The sequence below is a fragment of the Lates calcarifer genome, linkage group LG19 (assembly GCF_001640805.2).
Source record: "Lates calcarifer isolate ASB-BC8 linkage group LG19, TLL_Latcal_v3, whole genome shotgun sequence".
Classification (NCBI taxonomy): domain Eukaryota; kingdom Metazoa; phylum Chordata; class Actinopteri; family Centropomidae; genus Lates; species Lates calcarifer.
The window spans coordinates 9,060,741-9,075,826 of record NC_066851.1 but is presented as its reverse complement, the minus strand read 5'-3'; the positions used below and the strand labels follow the sequence as shown (position 1 = coordinate 9,075,826).

The window sequence follows — 15,086 nt, the reverse complement described above, 5'->3', positions numbered from 1 at the left end:
AAACACAAAAATGAGGTAAGTGTTTTTTTTTTTTTTTTTAATTAGGTTTAGTGTTTTAGTGGGTCTAGTAGGCCTATGTCTTGTTAAGATCTTTCTGACTCCCTCTCTGGTGGGCATCATGGAAATATTTACAGACACAATGAACCAGGACCTTCCACAGGTTATACAGATTTATTTCATATGTCAAATGTCTGAGAACATGAGAGTGCTGTATACTTAGGTGAATGGCTGAACTTGTGATTGGCTCCTAGATTTGGCCAAAAAACAACCAACCAAACAAAAACAAAAAAACAATCATATTAATGAATCTTGTTCATTTATTTCCGTCTGAAGAGGCTAGCCAGCCATCCCACTGCTCCTCCAGTGCCGGCCACAGCTGCAGTGGCAGCCCCTGACAGACCAGCTGCACCTGAAGCAAGATTACACACATTTGATGATTCTCAACAGAACACAAGTGGATTTTTATTCAAGTTACTGAGGCACAGAGAGGCTGAGAAAACCTTGTTCTCAAACCAAAAGAGTAAAACAAACAGTGACACTCTTGTCATCACCCAGCAGCAGTATCATTAAACTGAAAGCTAAACATTTTTTAGTTAAATATTAATCTCTACTGTGACAATGTTGTTTCAGTTCCCGGTTTGCTGGACACTTATATGATATACTGTATTTAATGTAGATGCTGTTGCACTTGAGAAAGACATCAACAGTTACACAGCACATGATTCACCCTTTCCACCTTAAGACACAGTTAAAACCGTCTTAAAATACCTGCTGATTGCAAAACAGCCACCAGACTTCCTGCTGCCACGCCACCTCCATTAGCAACTGCAGCAGCCGACATCATTTTAGCAGCAGCGGATCCTCCTGCTATTCCAGCTGAGGTGAAACCTGCAGCTCCCAGAGCAAAAGGAGCAGAGACCACAGCCACTGCTGCACATGGACAAGAAGAGACAGACCACAGTGATCTATTGGATCGTGCGAGATAAATAGCTTTTCTTTTCTGTTAAAAAATCATTACACACTTGAAAGTCTTACCTGCTCCTCCTACAACGGCGGCAGCTGTCCCTGAAAAACAAGATGAAAACAATCAACATTTACAGCTCAGAGACAAGACATTTGCCATCGTTGCTGTCATTTCCGAAAACGTTTTAAGACGAAAACACATAAATAAACATGGCCGTTTCAAAGAAATGTATCGGTTAGGTGAGAAAAATCAGTAATACTCACAGAGGCCCATGTTTATCTTCCTGGTTTGACGAGCCTGGAAGTTTCGATTGAAAATGATTACTTCACAATCTGAACGACAGAGGGCGACAGAGTCACTGCCTCCGTTTGAACCACAGGTGTGTAATCGAGAGAAAGAACAAGAAACAAAACTGAAAGTAAGATGATACTTATTGTTTACATATTTAACCAAAATTACTAAATAATAGTATTTATTTTTCCCCTGCCCTTGGTGGTAAAGGTTTAACACTGAAATAAGTGACAGAGAAAGTAGTTCCCCCCTTGCTGTTCACCGCCCAGACCTGATCACATGGTAGGATATGCGCATGCGCGAGAGGGAGATTTTTGATGGAGAGAAGATGCCCACTGCCATCGTCCCTGTGTAGCGCAGGAGAGCTACAACCCGGTCCTGTTTGCCGCAGATACCACACACTCTGTTGTCTCTCAGCACAGCTGCATGTTGTGGTCTGACACAAGAAGCTCGATGTCTGTGGCAAATGCGAAACACACTGTCCTGAATCCGGTAAGAGGCTTATTATTATCATTGTTATCATTATTATTTACATCAGCTCTCTGATGCCATCGTTCAATGATCAATAGAGCCTCCTGTAGCTTATAATGCAGCTGAAAACTGTGTGCAGGTCGCTGTGTTGTCTACACAGGGCCTGCACACAGCACCGGTCAGTGTATGAATGAAGCACAGAGGCGTTTAATTTTAGCTCACTCATTTTAGGCAGCTCGTCATAAGCTGGTGTCAGTGCAGGTGCCCGGTGCTTTAACGTCAGCTCTCCACCTCAGGTGATCCCATACACAGGGCCCATACCTGGAGGCCTGCACCCTGGGGAGATCATCATCATCCAGGGCACTGTGCCCCCAGATGCTGACAGGTAAGACTTCATCAATCGAGAGAATAAAGCGAGGGGATATGGATATGTCTAAGATTTTAATTTGTAAAGTCATAGCATTTGATGGTTTTTGTCAACAAAGACTCCAAAAACTGTCATGTCTACTTCAGTGGTTCCCCAAACTTATAATCCATAACACTCCTTGATAGTGATTTTCTTTTCCACCTCCACAACACCTTTACACATTTTCAGCTACAAGTGACACCATGGATATGTAACATGGAAGTAAAATGTACTGACTTATTCTCAGGCCCTCAGAAGAAAAACAATGGCTTAAATTACACAAGGAAAAAATGAGTAATCCATTGGTTAAACATTTTTTCAACTTTTAGGTGGTGAAATATTGTTATTATCAAAGATATGGCTTTTAAGGAGTTTATGATAACAACTACAAGATGAGTTTGGATTCATTTCAGCTGAGCTGTGACTTTAAGCTCCATAAACCATGATTTATTTTTTGTAAAACTAAAAAAATAAACTACATTTTTTTATCTCTATACAAGACAGGATGCAGTAATAATGCAGGACCTGCCTGTGCTGTGCAAATCTGCAAACAAATTAGCACTTCAGATCAAATTCTGAAAACTTTACGAAATGCAGTAAACCAGGAACGTCTGGGGGTCTAGGCCTTCAGAGGCAGTCGCTGGCTCTACCCCAGCCTCGCTTTACTCCTCCCTCTCTGCAGGTTTCAGATCGACCTGTCGAGCGGCTGCAGCACTAAGCCACGCTCTGATGTCGCCCTCCACTTCAGCCCTCGCTTCAAAGGCTCGCCCTGCGTGGTGTGTAACTCCCTGCTGCACGAGAGCTGGGGCAAAGAGGAGACGCTTCACCAGCTGCCCTACAAACGCGGAGCCCCCTTCGAGACCATCATCCTGGTGCATGAGGACGTCTTTAAGGTCAGAGAAGCCAGACTGGTAAAGATGAAGGTGTCGACGAATCTGTGTTATACCTAAAAACAAGAAAAACACATGCTAATGTAATTAATGGAAAAAACAGGGTCCTTAAACATTTGCCTTCACCCACAGGTGGCAGTAAATGGTACTCACCTGCTGGGATACAAGCACAGAATTCCACTAAACAGGGTTGACACATTTTCTATTTCTGGGAAAGTCAGGGTGCACGCTATTGGCTACATCCCAAACTCAGTAAGTACATTTCCATCCTTTGCTTCTTTTTAGTGCTTCTTTTATAGACACATCTGTTTATTCACGTCTAAATGTGTCTTCTCTTCCTCTCAGGCAATATATTCCGAATCAGGTGACTTGGTGAGTCTCTCCTTTTGCGTCATCTACATAAAACCCCTCTGCCTAACTGTGCCCAGTATCTTGTGATGTGGCTAAAACTGGATCACACTTTCTAAATGATTCCTTTGTTTGTGGTCTGGAGATTGTTGATTTCAGCATGCTGCACTCAGACCTTTAAAGGACAGCTCTGGTTTATTACAACTTGCGCCTCATTTTTGTGATGATATTAAGTCATTTCTAAGATCTGGGAACACAGTTACAGCAAAATCCAGTTGGACAAAAAGTACCTGAAGTGTAACTTGCTGACTTCTCTTCAGTGATGATTCTGTGTTCACAGATATTACCAAGTGGAGGCCAAACAGCCAAAACTATGAAAATAAGAGTTTTTGCAGAGGCATCAATAGTTTGGAATAACTACAAATGGTGTCGTTTGTTGGGCCATATCTGCTGTACACAAAACACCAAACCTATAGCTGCTTAAGATGTGAACACCAAATGATTTTTCTCACATACATTTACACTTACATACTGTATACTTTCACTCACACCACTTCAGATCAAATCATGTACAGCACATAGACACAAAGACATGTTGTTAGCTTCTGCTAGATTTCCTATTTACATTATAATTCTTGCTTCTCTCTTTGTATCAGTGTTTCAAGATTTAAAGAGTGTTGCTGAGTGTCACTTTAAAATGTAGATTTTTTTTTTTTAGAGGGCTCAGAGTTAGAGCTGTAACTTTTAGTCAATTAATCAATTAGATGACTGAATGTTAAGTAAGTATTTTGTCCATTAATTCATCATTTTAGTCACAAGCTGGAACTAACAAACATGCCAAACATTGGTTGGTTCTGGCTCCTCAGATGTGATGATGTACTTTGTGATGGGAATATGGACTTTGGGTTTTGGACTTTTGACTAAGCAAACACATCTGAAGACATCGCCATGGATTATGGGAAATAATAAATGGACTACATTTATATAGCACTCAAGTCATATTGACTAGACTACTTAAAACACTTTACTCAGATACATCAATGGTAGACCATCAGGGACAATTTGGGGTTCAGCACCATGTCCAGGATATTTCAGCACACAGTCTGGGGGAGCCAGGGATTGAACCACTGACCTTCTGATTTGTGTGTGATCTGCTCTGCCTCCTGAGCTACAGCACCTACAGCACTATTTTTTTGATACATGCTCTATATTTTCTAGATAATTGAGAAAATAATCTTAAAAAAAAAAAGAAGAAAATAACCGTATAAAATGTATCAGCAGTTTTTCTGTCATTTCAGAGCCTCCCTTACAAAGGCAGTATACTCAAAGGACTGAGCCCTGGACAGCACATCACAATCAAAGGACAAGTCAGCATGTATCCTCACAGGTAAAGTGACAATTTACTTTAACATGACAAATAAAAGCAATATATACTGTATATATTAAACATTTCTCCCTGGTAACTTCTGGGCTGAAAAAAATTTGTTTCTAAAACTGATTTACCTCCCATCCATGTTTCCAGTTTCACAGTAAACCTCTGCAACAGCAGGACGGAGAACATCGCTCTCCATCTGAACCCCCGCATGAAGTCCGGCGTGTTCATCAGGAACTCATACCTGAGTGAATCCTGGGGTCAGGAGGAGCGTGAGCTGCCCTTCTTTCCCTTCTCGTCAGGGGAGTACTTTGAGGTAGGAACCACCTGAAACTTGATGTCATTTTGAAAGGGTCCTGCTGTTAGCTGTACTGGATGCTGATGTTGTTGTATGTGTGTTTTTCTTGTCAGATTCTCATTCTCTGTCAGCCCCATCAGTTCAAGCTGGCGGTGAACGGCTCACACTTGTTTGAGTTCAGACATCGGGTGCAGGATCTGAGCAGCATCAACCAACTGGAGATCATGGGAGACCTGGAGCTCACTGATGTTAAACTGTGGTGACTCTGGACTCTAGACTTAAAGAGAAACCAGTGTTACATACACGCATTGTATCAGTGCTAAATTAGCTTAGCCACAATGACCCAGAAGATGGATGCTAAGAACGTCAAAACCCTGTGCTGACTTCAGGTTTGAATTTCAGGTCAAGTTAGTCTTAACAGCAACTGGAGGTCACTGATCTTAAGCTAGTCTAGCATTTTGGGTGGCCAGGGACCATTAACAGGTTCTACCATAGACTAAATGATCCATCTCTCCAGCCCCCGACTTGAGGATTGATGCATGAGAGTTAGCTGTGGTGGAGCATCAGGCCGTGAGCCACCATGGCTGTTTACAGCTAAGTTAGGTTTGCCTTGGTTCATTTCTTACACCGTCTCTAGTGCATCTCTGCTGTGGTACGCCGTTACTGCGCTGTAGAATTAAAACAGGAAATATATGTAAATGTTAATAAGCACTTAAATACTGGCTTTGTTTAAATGTCAAGACAGTTGGAAAATATAATGAATGAATGAATGAATGAAACTGAAGGGCTCCATTTTTATTTGGAGCAAAGCCCAATAAAGACTGATTTACTGTACAGCTAATTTCAAGAACTTTTCATAATTACCACATCATTTGTAGTGGTTATACTCTACTTTCCTTTGGGGGTGGGGATGTTAAAAAAAATAACATATGGTTCAGTTATCATTCTCATCTGCAGTTTTTAAGAAATAAAACTTAACTACCTGCCCAGTTACTTATTTTTTAAATCAGGTTCACAGTCCTCAGGATTCTTTAACACGACAACATCCCGCACACTTAAAATGAATTTATCATGTAATGGTGCAGCAGAACTCAAGCACAGTGCAGAACAGGGTTAGTTTAAAACAAAACTATTTAAAAAACCTAACAAATGCCATTTTGCGATCTTTATGCAAGCTATAGAGTATACTAGAGTCCTGCATCTATGACCACCTCTTGTCTCACTGTTCTCCCACTCCTGCTTCAAAATGAGAAATATATTTCTTTCCCAATGTTATTGGGAGTTTACTTTTTTCTGCATTGTCTGTTGTAACTGTTGTAAATTATGTATGAAAAATCTTCCCTATGTATCATAAAAGATTTAATAAATAAATGTGTTACTCTTATCATTTTTGTGTTTACTGCTTGATGTGTCTACACGTTTTTCTGTGAGGTTGTTGAGACAACAACCTCAACAACCTTGTTGAGACAACAACCTGAGGTTGTTGAGACAACAACCTCACATGAAACTGAGGCTGCTACACTTGAGAGTAAATTAAAAAACAAAAACAAAACTGCACTTTCACCTGCAGTACTCATGCTCAACCACAAGGTGGTGTAAGAGAATTAAATGTTGGCTGACTGGCCAAACACCTTCACCCTCCACCACCTGCCAGTGAACTGCATTCTCTTGTTTTTTGAAAAAGTAATCCCCTCTTTTAGGCACCCACAGCAGAAACTGAGCCCTGAGTAGAAGTCTTTACATCTCTCCCCAAAGTCTACTGCTTGAGGCCTTACCAGGACTTATTAGGACAGATTAATGGGAGACTGAATGGCCCAAAGAAAGTCATAACCTTGTTTGAGCATCCATAAATGTTTGAAAGCATTCATCAGACAGGCTTGTCTCATTTATGTCTAATGACCACAGGCGATGGTCACAAGATGAACTTTAAAGGAAATGTTATCACCACATGACTCTCACATTAGCACACATTATGTCTTCTGAACCTCAAAATTAATGAAATTGTATCTGATAAAAAGTTGGTGTTTTATTAATATCCACAGGAAATATAATAATTTGTAAGAGTTGTAATAACCATGGTACAGTACAACAGAGTCTCTTATTATTATTTTTTTTTTACATAGAAAAAGCAGGATGATATGCAACATGATGACATCAACCATTGCACTGCTGAGAATGTCCAAGGAAAAAAGGCAAAAGACACGGTCCAATCAGCAACAGGCAAATAGGCTAAAGTTTGTTTTACAAAAAAACCTGTCGGACTTGTGATCCATTGACAGAAATTCAGCCTTCTGACCAAAAATGTCATGTACTGTCAAAACATGTATTCTTTTTTAAAATTTTTTTCTTTTTGCTTGAAATGGCTCACAGACATACGCCACTTTGAAAAAGAAACTCCCCTGTCCAGTCCCCAGGAGCTAATGGATTATGTTTCCCTTGAGGTTAAAAAAGAGAAAAAAAAAGAAAAAGAAGTGCATGTCTGACTTGTCATACACTCCACCACACAAGGAACCATCTCTCCCAATTCCAGCAGAGAGATTTGGCAAGACGATGGCTGAGGACAACCGGTTTCACCTTCAGTTATATTCCACCACAGTTTCTAGCAGCTGAATTTAAACCACAGCCTTTTTCTCAGTTTTAAAGCCCTGCTGAGGAGAGACAGGGAAACAAATTCATGGAGAGAGCAAGGTGGTCCAAAAGTGGCACTGGACAGTTTCAGGGGGATGGATACATGTTTTCAGGAGGGAGGTGGTGGGAGGAGGTGGGGTGTATCCCACTGTCAGACAGAGCTGAGCTTCACCAGTCCCCTGACAGAGTCCTCATGTAGTGAGTCCTGGCTGGCTGGGTTGTAGAAGCCAGCCTGCATGGTGTGGCTGTGACCCAGGGGGCTGCCGCAGGGGAGCATACCTGGTGGCGAGGGCACTTCCTCTGGGGTGAGAAAGTGGTGATGGGCCACCGGCTCCTGGAGGGGGTGGTTGTGATTGTGTGTGTGGCCGTGCCCGTGGATTGGTAACATGTCGGTGGCCTCGTGGCAGCTGAGGCTTGGGGTGGATGTCGGAGGCGTAGGCTGGCCGAGGGGGAGTGAGGAGCATGGGCCCGCCAGGGTGAGGGAGGTGCGCCCGGGCAGGGTGCCTCCGTTTTCAGGGGAGGCCGTCAGGATGACTGGCTCGCTGCTCTGTTGCTGGAGGAGAGGGGTGGTGGCGGCCTGCAAAACGAATTTGGTGCTCTGAATGCACTGGTCTTGGTCACACTGAGAGAAAGCAGCAGAAAGCAGAAGGCAGAACAATGTGGGAGGGGGATGGGAAAGTCAAAAAGATAGATAAAGTGAAGGACAGAAATGGAAAACAAACAAGAGAGAGGCAGTGTTTAAAATTAGATGAAAGAAAGAAGAAACGAGACACAGGATCAAGGAAAACACAATATGTGAGAAGACAACAGAGGAGGGGACAGGTGATTGGATGAGGGAGAGAAAAAGAAAAGGATGTTAGTACCCATGTTAGAATGCAGAGCCACACAGAGAACCCACTCCAGCTTGTGCATCTGCCCCAGTAAAAACAGCTGAAGTCAATAGGCAGAGTTGAAAATACAGGGCTATTAAGTCACTGCGTCACAGGCCTATTGATCTCTGCTGCCTTCCTTTAGAGTGGAAATCACATGTATAAAACTGGAGCAGAGTAACTGGGTTAGGACACCAGGAGTCATCAATACCACACATTAGCTACAGGGAGGTTAGCTTTAACCTCATTAGCCCTTTATCACTGCAGAGCAATCATGTGTTTTAGAGACCAGTTACAGATAAAAGAACACTAGTTGTGCAGAGGTGACAGGAATTAATTGAATAGGAAAAGTATTTTGTAGCGTCCCTGGATCCCACACCGCTCCCCAAGTCTGACTGACACGAAATTTGAAGCATAGAGATTTGTCCCGGGTATCTCACCTTTCTGTCTCAATCTCACTGACCTAAAAAGAGCAGATTACAGAGGTGATTTAAACGGACGTTCAGCTACCTTTGACAGTAGAAGAAGTGTGTTTCCAAGTTTTATCAGCCCACTTATCAGCTGCACGCATCAGCCGCTCTCAACTTATCACCTTTACAAGCCTGGCTTCTCTCCAGGCTAATATAAGTGAGGGTTATTGGACTGAAATGACACAGAAACCTCGCTCGCTGCCACGTTAGCACACAGCTTCATCATCAGCACTGTGCTGGATATAAAATAAAAACACAGAGCTTAATCCTCTCTTTCTTTCTATCACTCATGTTTTCTAAGCAGTCACAGCCACACTGACTGAGCACAGTCCATCCCCCACAGCAGACACACACAAACACACAGAACTACAAGGAACAATATGTACATAGACTGCTGATAGATTAACCTTGGATAGCAAATAACGAGTGACACAGCAGAGGCCTTGTTGTGGTCGGCTCTCACACGTGGCAGAACGCGGATAACAAATTTTTTCCCTGATCAAAAATTTAACCCTATTATTTACATTTTATTTTTGGCCATAGAACTTGTACAAACAAAATGAATGATTTCTCAGGGCTGACATCACTTATGTTCCATCTTTAAACAAGATTAGGGGGTTGAGTCCATCTATAGGTTTGAAGATTACCACTGTTTGTGTTATTCCTGACAACATTACCACTGCTGGGTACTAAGGTGTTACAGTTCTGGTTGAACTGATCTGAGAAAGAAGAGGAAACTACCACATTTCTGTCCTTATTTTCTTTTATAAGCTGACTAAACAAAGTCTAAATATTGACTGGATCCAGCTCTAAGGGAAGCAAAGAAACACACTGGGCATTCTGGGTGAATGTAACATCAGCAGTCATGCAGCTGACTGTAGGAGTGCTCACTGACTGCTCACTGAACTAAGAGTGAGTGGTGAAACTGAAAATAAGGCTGCGGGGTGTCGGTCCCTCATCACTCATTGCAATTCCCGGCAAGGAAATGGTGGTTGATCAGGTTGCACATTGTGTGTATGTGTGTATTGTATAAAAATAATTTACTGCTCACAAAAGGGAAGACGGGGGAAGAAAGGAGGGAAGGAACACAGAAGACCAAAGATAGAAATATTTACAAGGCCAAATGCAAATCCTGTACCCTGGGGTTAACGGAGCAGAATACACAAATTATAACAAATTTTCTCACTAACCTACAGTGGTATCTACTCATGCAGGCATTTTTGGTTTTATTAACAACAAAAATGATTGGAATTTTGTTTGTAGAGCACACAGCAAACCCAACAGAAAACTGTGAAAAATAAACCCTCAAACATTCCCAGAGCCAAAGGTGATGTCTTCAAATTATGTGTTTTGTGATTTGTTATTTTCTGATGATTGTCAAATCAATTAACTGACAAATTGTTTTAATACATCCTGAAAACCTAGGCCAATACAGACCCTAACTACCTGAATGGCAAGAAACCCGTGGATCTATTTCTTGTAATGTGGGTGACCTGACCCTTTAACAGAAGGTAATGATGTCGGTTTTCAGTCAAACTGTGTCTATTTCCCCCTCTAAGTCAAATCCCAAATGGAGGTTTTATGTTATCGAGATGTAATGTGACATCATATCACACTGTTACCATGGCAACCACTTACAAGGCTTCTGCATACCAGGACGTTGTTTTTAAGCTGCATCACAGACAAAGTACCTCACAAAGAAACAGGGCTTTCAATGCCTGAATGCAAATGCAACCTCAAAGCATCTGCAAACACAGAACATAAAAAAAGACAGGCCTAGTGTGTGTGTGTGACAGACGCAAGTCAACAATAAAACTGAAAGATATAAGGACGTGTTTTATTTACTCAGTCCTACATGTCTCTGCACCATGTCTCTTCATATAGCAGATTGGGGGGGGGGGGGGTGTCATCAACCTTGGGCAAAGTCCATTCTTTTCACATTCAGCTAAATCCTAAAACTGACTGAATGATAGTTGGTCTTTATAAAGGATATTTAAAACATTTTATTTAGTTGTGGAAGTGCTAATCAATTTCTAGTTTCTAGTCCACTGTAAAAACTCTCTCCTCTCTGTCAACTTCAGTTTTGAAATGTTGATCCATACACTACTTATTTCATGTGACATGTCCCAGTCTATTGATATGGTCTTTCCTCTCCTTGAATTGATGTCAGAAAAATTCCAAGATACAAACAGTTGAACAACTTTACTGTATTGTCTACATAGTCCATACGTCTTACATTAAAAGCAAGAAAAACTGTGATAATGAAATTTAAATTCATTCAAGTTTGATACATTTCTTCCAACTTTTCTGCTGTCATTTCTATCTCTCTCTCTCTCTCACACACACACACACACACAAATGTGAAGTGATAGGAGACTTTTACTCATTGTGGTTTGAATGATTTAACTAAATCACACCAGCAGCCGCCTTAAAACCTAACTGAAAATAGTCACTCCTAGTGAGATGTCTCTCCATGTGGCATGTTACAGAATTTAACAAATGGATACCAAGCACAGAGCTGACTGTACCAGCATGCAGATAAAATGGCCAGCAGCCGGCACAATACGACAACTCTGCTAATCATGGCTGCTACAGTAAACAGATGGTAGTTATTTCTGAATGTGCTAACGTAGCGGGAATGTTCCTGTGGCTCCCAGCCCATAACAACTAGTCCACACACATTCAGGACCTGAAGACAGATGACATTCATGTTTGACATCTCAATGAGAACAAGAGGGATGAGGTCGAGTTTGGATGAGAACAACAAGACGACCGTGGCGTAGAGGGAGGGCGCCAGTGAAAGGCATAAAGTAGCTAGTGTGTGAATAGGTCTTAAATCTAGCATGTAATGTGTGAAGCAAACAGCTAAAGTGAACAACGGAAGACTTGTTGCTTCTATTCAGGCACCAGAGAAAAACTGATCAGTGAGGTCAGTACAACGTGCTCTTCACGACACTAGCTGTTCTCTCCCAGACACAGCTTAACATTGCAGAAAATATCTGTTTACAGACTGTGGTGTGCTTTGTGTGTGCAAGGTTGTGAGTTTGCACAGAATGGTCTTGTTCATTATATTATCTCTCTCTGACTCCTGCTCATTCCCTTTCTTTGGCCCACTGGATTATCAGCATGACGAGAAAACACACACACACACACACACACACACACACACACACACACACACACACACACACACACACACACACAGACAAGAACGGCTGAAACCAGGGAGAAGCAGAATTGTGCATCTCAATTTGTGATGCCACCTCAGCACCATTACACACTAAAGATACTTCCTTGCTGCTGTTGACCTAATTTACAAGCAACATGAAACAACACATACAAAATTGAAAACATCACTGACTTGCTCAATATCATCCCAAGCAATTTCTTCAGTCTCAATCTAGAGAGATGAGACAAACTACCTGGCTTTACTTTCCCAGCTCTGGATCGAGTGCAGTATTTGTGAATCTGCAGCATGTTGAGAATTAAGTGAGGTTGTTGGCCATGTTATCTAGCCCAGTCCTTGAACCAACAGCTAATGTTTACCATTACAATCAGAAACAATACGACACACAAAAATGCCGAACGGGACGTCTGTAGAGTCAATTCCTCAAATTGACACTGGGCAAAGTTCCTTTGCCTCAATTTGTGAGAGCTGAGTATCTGTTTCTGGCAAATGAACAAAAGACAACAGCTGGAGGTTCACTCTGTTAGACAGGCTGCTGTGAAAGATGCTTTGTCTCTGTGTGTCATGCTGACTGAGGCCTGGTCCTGCAGGAGTCACATTAGGACTTGGGCGAGACCGAGTCAAAAAGTACTACAGCCATGGAACTAAGGACCCGTCAATTTAGACGACTAAAATGTTTCTTCAGATGTTGGCTTTTTGGATCTACTTCAGCTTCATCCAACATGGGAATTGCCCACTCTTGGTCTCTGTAAACAGACTTAACAACACTATGATCACTTATGACAACTTGTCACTCGTATTTTTACTTCAATAAACTCATCAACCTGATGCTTGTATCTTTGAGAGGAGACAGTGTCAGATTAATCTCTTACCATGTGGCTCTGCTGAGACTGGGTGGCCCCATACATAGTGATGCCATTGGTTGGTGGTGCCAGCTGTGGTGTGTCTGATTGGATAAAGCCCCGTCTGTCAATTAGACTAGTAAGAGAGAAACAGAAAGGCAACAAAAAGAGGAAGGGTTTGTTTGTGAGCATTCATTCATTTATATTATACAGCAAAAGCTATTACCAACTAACAGATCGAATATTGTAGAGGAATGCAACTAAACAGATTCTGACAGGCCTTAAAGTACAGATCTATAAATGAAACTGTCAATCACTTTTACTGACTGCAACAGCAAGCTAATAATTACAGCCAGGTTGAGTCAATGTTACTGTAAGTGGAAAGGATTAGCATTGCACAAATGACCTTGTGTGTCAGGAAATAGCTGGGTGCAATATTTTCTGTGGTGTACAGGCTCAGTATTCAAGACAATGTGAGTGCACACACTCATTCTTCTTCTCACACACACACACATTCACACAAACACAAACACAGAAAATCACAAGTTGGTGATATATCACTAAGGTCCTGCTGTGGAGCAGTGGAATGAATCATTGTTTCTGTCCCATCTTTAATGCTGCAGAACTCTGCTGCTTAGACAACAACCTGCTGAACACCAGCTATGCATTTGCACGTGTGTGTGTGGTCATGGACCAGATATGGTGATAGTGCCTATTTATCAGCCAGATACAGGTTGATCTGACACAGAGCCACACATCTCTACCACACACACACATCCACATGAAGCTAGCTGTGGTGTTAAACAGTGCGAGAAGGGTAATCATTTAACAGAAAGTGTGTTGACGGTGAGCTCCGGTGGGACTGAGCTGGATTCGGGTGGAAATGGTCGGTTAGAAACAAGGAGACAAACTCTGGGAACCTACAGCAGCAGCTTGTGTTGCTGATAATGAATAACTGGAACGTCTGCAAATGTGGTTAGGAGGAAACGAGCATAAAAACACATAGGGTGATGCATTAGAAAATGTGAGTCAAGGTCTCAGCGGGGAATGAAATGCAATATGCTTTTGTCTGCGCGTGTGTGAGAGTGTGTGGTGTGTGTGGTGTGTGTGTGTGCTTGCATAGTCTGAGGTTGAGGTGAAACATTCCTTCCTTACTGGTGGATCCAGCTGTGTGATGCCTGTAGCCGGCCACAAACACACACACACACATACACACGTCCAGATGGCGGCCACCTGTGCACTGAGGACTCTCCTTTACCACCCACTGGAATCATCACTGGCAACTTATGGCTTGTGATGGCCAGAGAACAATCCAGCCAAATATATTGACAAAATATAAGTGGATAAGTGTGTCGTGCCTCTATAGAGAAATGTAGTAAGTTGAAAAGGCATTGTATGCACATGCTACACTACAAACTGTGTTTCTCAATCTTTCTGAGCTGTATCTTCAAAGTGGCTACGGTGGCCAGTAAATATATGAGCAGACAGCAGGTATCTCTGTCTCTGTGTGTAACCATGAACATATTTCCATCCTGAAGGAAGAAGAAGAACAGTTTTAAGGGGAATCAAGAACGACAGCTTCACAGATGAGTAATGAGAATTTCTGAGCAAAATGCTGAAGTGAAAGAAGCTGGGAGGGTATGTGCAATGCGTACTGACATTTGCAGTCACATGGACATGAGAATGTAGCTGTTGACAGTTGCCCTGTATTTTTTGTTAAATCACATGAACAGCAAGAGTGTGAAATCTAATATATCTGGCCAACTTTGATCTTGGATTTGGTTAAAATGGGCTTGAAATTCTTTCCGCTCTTGCAGTATCTTAGTAGCTATGTATAGAGAAAAGGCTGCAGGCAGGCTCGTTTCAAAGTGGCTCGGCACATCAAAAGGAGTCTTGACTAACAGTTCTATTTTAGCCTTTGGACAAAATGGAAAACCACAATGAGCGGGGAAAAAAATAACAGGTGCTGCGACCTATTACAGAAAAGGTGAAAAATGACTGAATGGGATTCTCAGCGCAGTGAGGGATAAGGCTTGTATGTCGTCACCTG

At 42.1% G+C, this 15,086-nt stretch overlaps 3 protein-coding genes across 3 annotated transcripts in view; 1 reads left to right on the top strand and 2 right to left on the bottom strand.

Moving 5' to 3' along the window:
• Positions 1-156: 156 nt before the first annotated feature.
• Positions 157-1,378, bottom strand: LOC108898047 (interferon alpha-inducible protein 27-like protein 2A). The gene is made up of 4 exons (XM_018697890.2): positions 1,228-1,378; positions 1,036-1,065; positions 769-930; positions 157-409 (listed from the first exon to the last, which is right to left on the bottom strand). The coding sequence occupies exons 1-4, from the start codon at positions 1,235-1,237 to the stop codon at positions 318-320; spliced, it is 294 nt and encodes a 97-aa protein (XP_018553406.1). The 5' UTR covers positions 1,238-1,378; the 3' UTR covers positions 157-317.
• Positions 1,379-1,527: 149 nt separating this feature from the next.
• Positions 1,528-6,424, top strand: LOC108898045 (galectin-8). Its single transcript, XM_018697886.2, has 8 exons — positions 1,528-1,747; positions 2,023-2,111; positions 2,815-3,025; positions 3,155-3,274; positions 3,368-3,394; positions 4,669-4,757; positions 4,893-5,058; positions 5,154-6,424. Exons 1-8 carry the CDS (start codon positions 1,682-1,684, stop codon positions 5,301-5,303), a joined length of 918 nt encoding a protein of 305 aa, XP_018553402.1. The 5' UTR covers positions 1,528-1,681; the 3' UTR covers positions 5,304-6,424.
• Positions 6,425-7,041: 617 nt separating this feature from the next.
• Positions 7,042-15,086, bottom strand: part of LOC108898044 (palmitoyltransferase ZDHHC14-like) — a 44,621-nt gene continuing 36,576 nt past the window's right edge. The window contains 2 exon segments of the mRNA XM_018697885.2: positions 7,042-8,290; positions 13,067-13,172. Coding sequence (XP_018553401.1) covers positions 7,820-8,290; positions 13,067-13,172 — 577 coding nt within the window. The 3' untranslated portion in view covers positions 7,042-7,819.

What these genes read in the sequence shown, in the direction of transcription:
- LOC108898047 (XM_018697890.2), bottom strand. An exon ending in CGCCGTTGTAGGAGGAGCAG is followed by an intron (nt 931 to 1,035) that starts GTAAGACTTTCA and finishes GTCCATGTGCAG; the next exon opens with CAGTGGCTGTGGTCTCTGCT. An exon ending in GGCTGTTTTGCAATCAGCAG is followed by an intron (nt 410 to 768) that starts GTATTTTAAGAC and finishes ATCTTGCTTCAG; the next exon opens with GTGCAGCTGGTCTGTCAGGG.
- LOC108898045 (XM_018697886.2), top strand. Translation starts at nt 1,682, where the DNA reads ATGTTGTGGTCTGACACAAGAAGCTCGATGTCTGTGGCAAATGCGAAA. An exon ending in ATTCCGAATCAGGTGACTTG is followed by an intron (nt 3,395 to 4,668) that starts GTGAGTCTCTCC and finishes CTGTCATTTCAG; the next exon opens with AGCCTCCCTTACAAAGGCAG. An exon ending in CGTCAGGGGAGTACTTTGAG is followed by an intron (nt 5,059 to 5,153) that starts GTAGGAACCACC and finishes TTTTCTTGTCAG; the next exon opens with ATTCTCATTCTCTGTCAGCC.